Source organism: Sinocyclocheilus grahami, unplaced genomic scaffold (assembly GCF_001515645.1).
Source record: "Sinocyclocheilus grahami isolate Dianchi unplaced genomic scaffold, SAMN03320097.WGS_v1.1 scaffold120.1, whole genome shotgun sequence".
Taxonomy (NCBI): domain Eukaryota; kingdom Metazoa; phylum Chordata; class Actinopteri; order Cypriniformes; family Cyprinidae; genus Sinocyclocheilus; species Sinocyclocheilus grahami.
In genome coordinates, this window is record NW_015505299.1 from 1351477 (window position 1) to 1359159 (window position 7683).

The 7683-nt window shown below is 38.7% G+C and overlaps 2 protein-coding genes across 5 annotated transcripts in view; one reads left to right on the top strand and one right to left on the bottom strand.

Moving 5' to 3' along the window:
• Positions 1–2997: 2997 nt before the first annotated feature.
• Positions 2998–7152, bottom strand: zc2hc1c (zinc finger, C2HC-type containing 1C). Of its 2 annotated transcripts, XM_016278295.1 has the most exons (4): positions 7078–7150; positions 5658–5664; positions 4235–5627; positions 2998–3303 (listed from the first exon to the last, which is right to left on the bottom strand). In XM_016278295.1, exons 3-4 carry the CDS (start codon positions 5597–5599, stop codon positions 3058–3060), a joined length of 1611 nt encoding a protein of 536 aa, XP_016133781.1. In that variant the 5' UTR covers positions 5600–5627; positions 5658–5664; positions 7078–7150; the 3' UTR covers positions 2998–3057. The 2 variants fall into 2 exon arrangements, with proteins under 2 accessions (XP_016133781.1, XP_016133780.1); XM_016278294.1 differs by having other exon boundaries at positions 4235–5664; positions 7078–7152.
• A 9-nt stretch (positions 7153–7161) lies between these two features.
• Positions 7162–7683, top strand: part of acyp1 (acylphosphatase 1, erythrocyte (common) type) — a 1479-nt gene continuing 957 nt past the window's right edge. Inside the window, exons 1-2 of one of the 3 annotated variants that reach the window (XM_016278296.1) lie at positions 7162–7271; positions 7475–7561. In XM_016278296.1, coding sequence (XP_016133782.1) covers positions 7233–7271; positions 7475–7561 — 126 coding nt within the window. In that variant the 5' untranslated portion in view covers positions 7162–7232. Of the gene's footprint in view, positions 7380–7459; positions 7562–7683 lie in introns of all 3 variants that reach the window. The other 2 variants (XM_016278299.1, XM_016278297.1) reach the window with 2 other exon arrangements.

Here is a 7683-nt window from a genome sequence, read left to right on the forward strand (position 1 = left end):
AAAACTGGTGGTGATGAGAAAGTCACACGATCAACCAAAGCTCATCACAAACAGCTTTTCTACGAGCTGCGGAGGACAATACTTATATACAGAAGGTGCACACAGTGTCATGCACACAAACACTAAACCCCATCACGGTGACACACATGATACTGAAATAATGCAATAAACATTCATTTAACAACATTAGGTGTAAGATAAAACCCTGATGTAGGCTACACAACTGATAAGAAAAAACTAAGAAGAAACATTTCAACAACAAAAAACCCCATCAAATATGAAGCGTCATGCAGGGAATTCTGGGAGTGTCAATTTTACGTTTTTTTCACTGTAAATTATACAATGGCTTTTTTTTCACTTCCAAAAACCGTATTTTTAACAGTATTTTACTGTAAAATTCCATTAAATGTAATTACATTTATTCACCCTATATAGTATGGAAACTTACTGTTAACCAGTTAACAAGTTTTTACCGTAGCATTTTTACAGTCTTTTACTGTTAAAATCACAATCCTGTTTTACAGTGTACTGCAATACAGTAGGAGTTGTATGGCAGTGTATTGTAGGTCATCCGGGTATTCCATGCATACAGAAAATGTGCATACTATGCATACATACTGGATACTGTATAAATAGTAAGAGTAGTATGATATTTAGAACACAGCATATTTTTAACAGCTACTGCTTCTTGACGCTTCGAAACATCAGTAAAACCCTGATGTAGGCTACACAACTGATAAGAAAAAACTAAGAAGAAACATTTCAACAACAAAAAACCCCCATCAAATATGAAGCGTCATGCAGGGAATTCTGGGAGTGTCAATTTTACGTTTTTTTCACTGTAAATTATACAATGGCTTTTTTTTCACTTCCAAAAACCGTATTTTTAACAGTATTTTACTGTAAAATTCCATTAAATGTAATTGCATTTATTCACCCTATATAGTATGGAAACTTACTGTTAACCAGTTAACAGGTTTTTACCGTAGCATTTTTACAGTCTTTTACTGTTAAAATCACAATCCTGTTTTACAGTGTACTGCAATACAGTAGGAGTTGTATGGCAGTGTATTGTAGGTCATCCGGGTATTCCATGCATACAGAAAATGTGCATACTATGCATACATACTGGATACTGTATAAATAGTAAGAGTAGTATGATATTTAGAACACAGCATATTTTTAACAGCTACTGCTTCTTGACGCTTCGAAACATCAGTTAAATTCAGAATCTTTTGTGCACGTGACGCTTCGTTATACTGTTTCTGGTTCTAACTGATCTCGGGTCAGTTTTAGTGTAAGTGTATTTTTAATTATCGGAATGAATTATCATAATACTATACTTGTGTAATACAGCAAGGCACGCCCTGCCCAATAACATACAAAACAAGCACTATACATTAATAAAAGAACACAGGTGTTACAGAAACTTCATTTTAGAGGTACTTAATTAGTTGTAGATTACATTTAATAGATTACATTTTCTTGCAAACATCTGCAATCAGTTTATAAAAGGGTTCCTTCTAAAAGGTTCTTTAAGCGATGCCATAGAAGAACCATTTTTGGTTCCACAAAGAAGCATTCAGTCAAAGGTTCTTTAAAGAACCATCTCTTTCTTACCTTTTTGTAATCTGAAGAACCTTCTTTCGCCACAAAGAAGCTTTTGTGAAACAGAAAGGTTCTTCAGATGTTAAAGGTTCTTTATGGAACCATTTAGACAAAAAGGTTCTTCTGTGGCATCGTGAAGCACCTTTATTTTTAAGAGTGTAGCGCAACAATGTTTGGCGAAACTACTGTCTTCGACCGTTAATATTTAAACGTTCAGAAAGCAATAACTAGAATGAGATGCTATATATGTTTATGCTTCTAACAATACTTATTTAGAAGATACAAATTATTTCTTGTTTACAATACGTCAAGAAAGAGTTCTGTCGCGATACGGAAGTGAAGTCGCTGGCTGAGATTCTACGATAAATACGTAAGCAGTGTTCGTGCATAGAGTCTATTCTAATGTTAGCTCACTTACACAATGAACATTTCCAAAAGCATCTTGTTTGTTATGGAACTGTTACATAACTTCACAACAACACTATTTTCCTAAGAGGTTTCATCCTGTGAAGTAATTGTACTGATATCAAAGCCGAGTGCTATAATTCACAATAATCAGCAGTCCGTGGGCAAGAGCAGCTGTGTAACTTGCGTCATTTTTATCAGTATCACGACTGGAATATCTTGATTAATGATTTAAAAGATAATAATTAATTATGTGATTCAAACACTTTGTCCAGCAATGACCACTTTAGTGTCTTTTTACCAAAAACACGTCTTTACTGATTTCTTTTCGTTTCTGTTACGTCATTACACCAGTAGATGGCGACAGGCGAGTGACTCTCGGAGGATGGATAACCACATTAACATAAATAGCAATTAACAAATATCACAACAATGCATCATGAACAAGCATGAATTAAAAAATGGTACATTCATAAATTGTTGTCAAAATTAAAATACATTAACATCAAAAACTTAACATTTCAAAAATGTAACCTTACAGTGTTGCCTTTCCTTTTAAAGACACAGTCGGAATAAAACAGTGGGATGTGAAATTCACTGAAAACCAAAGATCTCTACAGAGGACATAAATGCATTTTATGAGCCGCAAGAGTGTAATTAGTTAATTAGTACAGGGCTAAAGGCCCTCGAGTTTCTTTCTGATGGGGAAGTTAAGTCATTTTTGTATAGCAAAAAGCAAAGGAATTATATAAAAATGCAAACAATGGATATTTTAATGTGCGATTTACTTTGAATTTACAAACATCTTTCCTTTAAATCAGTTTACTGTCGATTACATTTACTTTTAATAGAATTAGAAGATTTTTTATTCAATTTTTGTAGTTATTTTTTTTTATTCTAAAGTGTTCCAGACAAAGTTGTTTTGAATAAGCACACAGCATATATATATAGATATGTCACACTAAAGATGTTAGACTGCTCTGAAGTTCAATGCAAACGCGCTAACAGCAGGAGTCTGCTAACAGAGAGTTGCTGAAGCACATGTCACTGCGTGGTCTTCCTCCTGGTGGCGCTGTGCAGCTGTTTGGGAGGTGGTGGTCTGCTCTTGATGTTCTGGCACTTTGGGATGTGTCTCTCTGCCGGACCTGGGGCAAATCTGCGGCCACAGTGAGGGCAGCTAACATATTCTGGGTTCAGGTTCAAGACTAACTGTGGTGGCACACTTCCTTGACCCTGACGCATGGTCTGAATGAAGGCCTCGTGTTTCTGTCGCCAATTATTCTTCTTGAGCTGTGGATAAAAACAGTAAGACATCAGTAAAGACACGGATAGTACACAGAAAAGCTGTGTTTACCACAAAACACAGATAGTCCTTTAGGAAATTGCAGATGACAAATAATATCATGACAATGTTTATTTTCCAAGGTCAATATGCAGGTAAATTACAGTCAAATTTGACTTAAATTTGAGTCTGTTCCTCACACTATCATATCACTTAAGTGTACAAATCATTCATTTATGATCATTTTATGGTGTTTTTTTTTTTTGCATAATTTTCTGATATGGAACTGTTTATTGTACATATGTGTGTGTGTGTGTTTAACAAATGCAAAAGTGTTTTTGTTGAGTATCATATTTGGTCGATCAGGTTTTACGGCTCATATAGTCTGATATAGTGAGAAAATGGAGGGAAAAAACAGCTCAGTTTTATTCAGAGACTCAAAAATATGCAATTTTGGTGCAGATGCTGATATTTATATGATGAAATTCTGATACTTGTAATGTAAATCAGTGAGATCTGTATAACAGTGTAGCAGATACTGACATACTGATGTCTCAGTAAGATGAGATTGAAATGATCCAAACATATAATGCAACGATTGAGAGCTGAAGAAATAAAGGCTCCTCAAAAGATCCTGAGGATCAGATTTGAGACTCTAAAACATGATTGATGGAGAATCAAGTAAAGCTGAGCTGCTTCAGTCCAGTAAGTGTTCATCTGGAGATATTACTGACGTTATTCTGACCTTTACTTGATCAAAACCAGTCCAGATTTGACACGTGAAGCTCCAGCTGAAGCTGGACGTTTCTACAAGTACACTAAAAGTACACTAGAAAGTATGAACTATCAGTAAAGTCGTGCTCATCTTGATCATTTAGAGGCCTTTGCGTCTCAAATATGATACAGCAGGCTTTATAGAGTTAAAAGAAAGCATCTTACTTCTGGTGTTTTGCTCCTGCTGTTGGTTTTCATGAACTCCTCGAGGTCTGTTCCTTTGGCTCTGTACTGTGACATGTCGAATATCTTGCGCTGGGGCCGCTTTTTCTCACACACCCTCATGTGCGTCTCCAGACGGTCTCGTGCGAAGCACCGATGGCACACGTCACACGGGATCACGGGATCCTCCTCCAGACTGAGCTCCAGGCGCTTTCCTCTCTGTCTGGGGTTTCTCTCCGGGACGGCCTCCTTCGTGAGTTTCGATGCGAGTCGATATGAGCCGTCTTTATGTTCTCTCCTCTCATGCTTGAGGTGAGGTCTGTCCCTTCTCTCAGAGTCAGATAGATTGGGTTTTCTCACATCGTCTTCATTGTGCAAATAGAGGTTCTGCGTTGCCCTTCTTCTTCTGACATTGTCCCATCCCATGTTTTGCCTGTTACTCATTTCCCGGCTCCTGTGTTTTGCTATGTGTTCGTACTCATCCCACTCTCTCGTTTCCTCCAGCTTGCGAGCCTTCGCCATCTCTAACATCAATGGTTGTTGTCCCCATTTTGCACTGTCTTTGCTCCTCTCCAGCTGGCTACCATTGATCCCTCGCTCCCATTCCCCCCATCTTTCCATATCATCTCTGAATTCCCACTTTTCATTCCCATATCGGTCCCTCTCCTCAGCCCAGTCGCCGTATCCACTACTATAGAACCTGTTGTCCTCCTTTAGCTTATCCGAATATCTTTTATTCCTCTCATCTCTCATTGCACTGTCCTTCCTCTCTTTTTGGACTCTTCTCAGAGTCTCCTCTGCTTTGAAAATCTTCTCCTGGAGCACCATCTCCTTAGAGTGGATTTCCTTTGACAGCCATGTTTGTGCTTCAAGCTTCTGTTCACGGTCCATATCGCTCTTTGTCTGATTTGTTCTCCCTATTAGATTAAGAGCGTCTAGTTTCCTTACGACCTTCTGCTGGTGCCTAACAGCCGCCTGATCCGTCAGACACGAGTAGAGTCTCTCCTGATGTTCTGGTTTCGTGACGTTACTCAGGCTGTACGCTCTCTTGTGAAGGACTGGTTTTAGAGGGAATAATTTGTCTGATGCTCTCCGTGAAGGAACGTATTCACTCTGCTCCTCCAGATGTATGTGTTTCATCCTACGGATGTTGTCTGGATGTTGCCAGGGTTGTTGTCTCTCTCTCGTGGAGCTCATCGGTCCCTCTTGGTTTTCTAGAGCATGCGGTCTGGAGTTGGGATGAGCTCCTGAGGGACTGCGCTGTCTGCTCATGCCCTCTCTGTGCAGGTACGGCAGTTTTGTTGATACGGTCTCTTTTTCCCAAAAATGCTGCGTGAATTGGTGGTGTGGCATCGTTTGCATGTTCATGCAGCGTGTAAATCTCTGAAACAGCTTCAGCAGGAGCCGATCGTCTAATAACAGCTTCGGTCAACCTGGGGTCAACACATAGACATGTCTTTAAAAATAGTCGAGGTGCAGATTGTTCCTGTTTCTTCTAGCGATGGGCGTATCGATCCGGAGTATCGATATATCGATACTGACGCGAGTATCGAAACAAAAAATATCGATACTAAGGTGCGTTTTATTTACCAGTGGTTTTGTTTATTTAACAAAACTAATAATGCGTACAATATGCATTGAATTGGACGAATAACCTTTGTCAGCGAGTAATTGTCATCTAAACACGCAAATGTTGCAAGACAGAACCAATCACAGTGCATTCAAACAGGGCTGCGTTTCCCAAAAGTATCATAAGAAACCATTGATGCTTTTGGGAACGGCAGCCCTGAACAATGCTCATCAGAGGACAGAAAAAAACATAAATGTTTGAGTTATTTCACAAGAAACAAATTGAAATGGTAGCCTACATAGTTTGTGCAATTACAGTTATTTAAACTGAACGTTGAAATATAATATAGATCATGTTGTACTCTGTAATGTTAATAGAAATCATACACCGTCAGAATAAAAAGGTTGCATTTAATGCATGCAACAGCCGGTCACTGGCAGTGCAAGATATTGCACTAAATCAAAAGTTCAAATGTTACAAATAAGGTAGAATATTAATGTTGTAATACTGGCAGCGCTGATATAAAAACGTGATGATATATGTTACAAAAAAGTAACAATTTTGAAATACGTTGACGGTTGTATTTGATCTCAGTATTTCTATCAGTGTTGTATAAGGTTTTTTTTTTGCATAATAGTAGCCCTAGAATGTGATCAAACTGTTTAAAATAGCTGGGCTAAGATATATAACCCTTTTTAAGACTGCAGACATATACATTATTCAGTGCACACATTATCCCACCGGTTACAATTGTGACTGACCATAAAATACAATTTTTAAATAAAATTCCCCCAAAAAAACCAGAAGTATTGATTATTTCAAAGGGTTGCTAATGACACATCATCTGGATATTCTCATGTCTGGGAAAAATCTGGGATTAAACGGGTTAAAATACGTTTTAAACGTAAAGGTAGCTAGTCGTTTGCTGTACCTTCTTTTTAATTAATTAATGAATTTATTTTTCTTCCTGAACGTTTGACAGTATTTCCCGATTTGTGGAGTGATTATAAAAAAGAGATTTAAAAATCTCTGTACTGTAAAAAAAACCTTTGTCTTTGAATCAAACGAGAATGTATGCACTGTTCAGATTTCAGCTCTGGAGATATATGCAGATTAGAGCGATGTTTAAACATATTATCCCCCATGTCTCAATACACCGCAGCTGCTGAGCGTGTGTTTAAAATCCTCTTAGCCCTCTTGGCTTAATCAGCACATCTTCATAAGCACTTAGACACTCGCCTAAAGATGTTTAATATCTATTTAGCTTCAAACTTACCGGCGTGTGTTTTCTGTGAATGTCAACAGCTTCAGCGAAATCAATGTTTGAAGAGTTGTGTTTACACTCGTTGCTTAGGAACAAGACGACGCGGATTTACCATTGGCTAGTTGCGTCAGACGTCGTGCCGTAACCCGGATGTCCGACGCGCTGAGATGCTGCTGCTGCGCATGTGCGGCTTCGTGAGCGACACAGTGAGTTGCTTCTTCACGTGTGAATAAACTGCATCTGAAACGCCAGTGAAGTCGATTTGACTGCGGATTTCAGAAAGCAGAGAGCCTTTTATTATCGTGCATCTGCCGGTACGTTATACAGTGCGCATCTCATGGTTCCGAATGGAGATGCTGTGGTCCGAGCTCTTGTAATGGTTGCTTGAGGTCAGTGGTTTGTGTTTCAGGTGATCATGTCCTCTGAAGAGCTGCTGTGTGTAGATTATGAGGTGTTTGGGAGGGTGCAGGGCGTGTTCTTTCGGAAACACACCCAGGTAATGTAGTAGTATCATGTATAGGGGCTAGTTGTCACAAGATTTCTACATTAGAGGTGTGTGTGTGTGTGTGTGTGTGTGTGTGTGTGTGTGTGTGTGTGTGTGTGTGTGTGTGTGTGTGT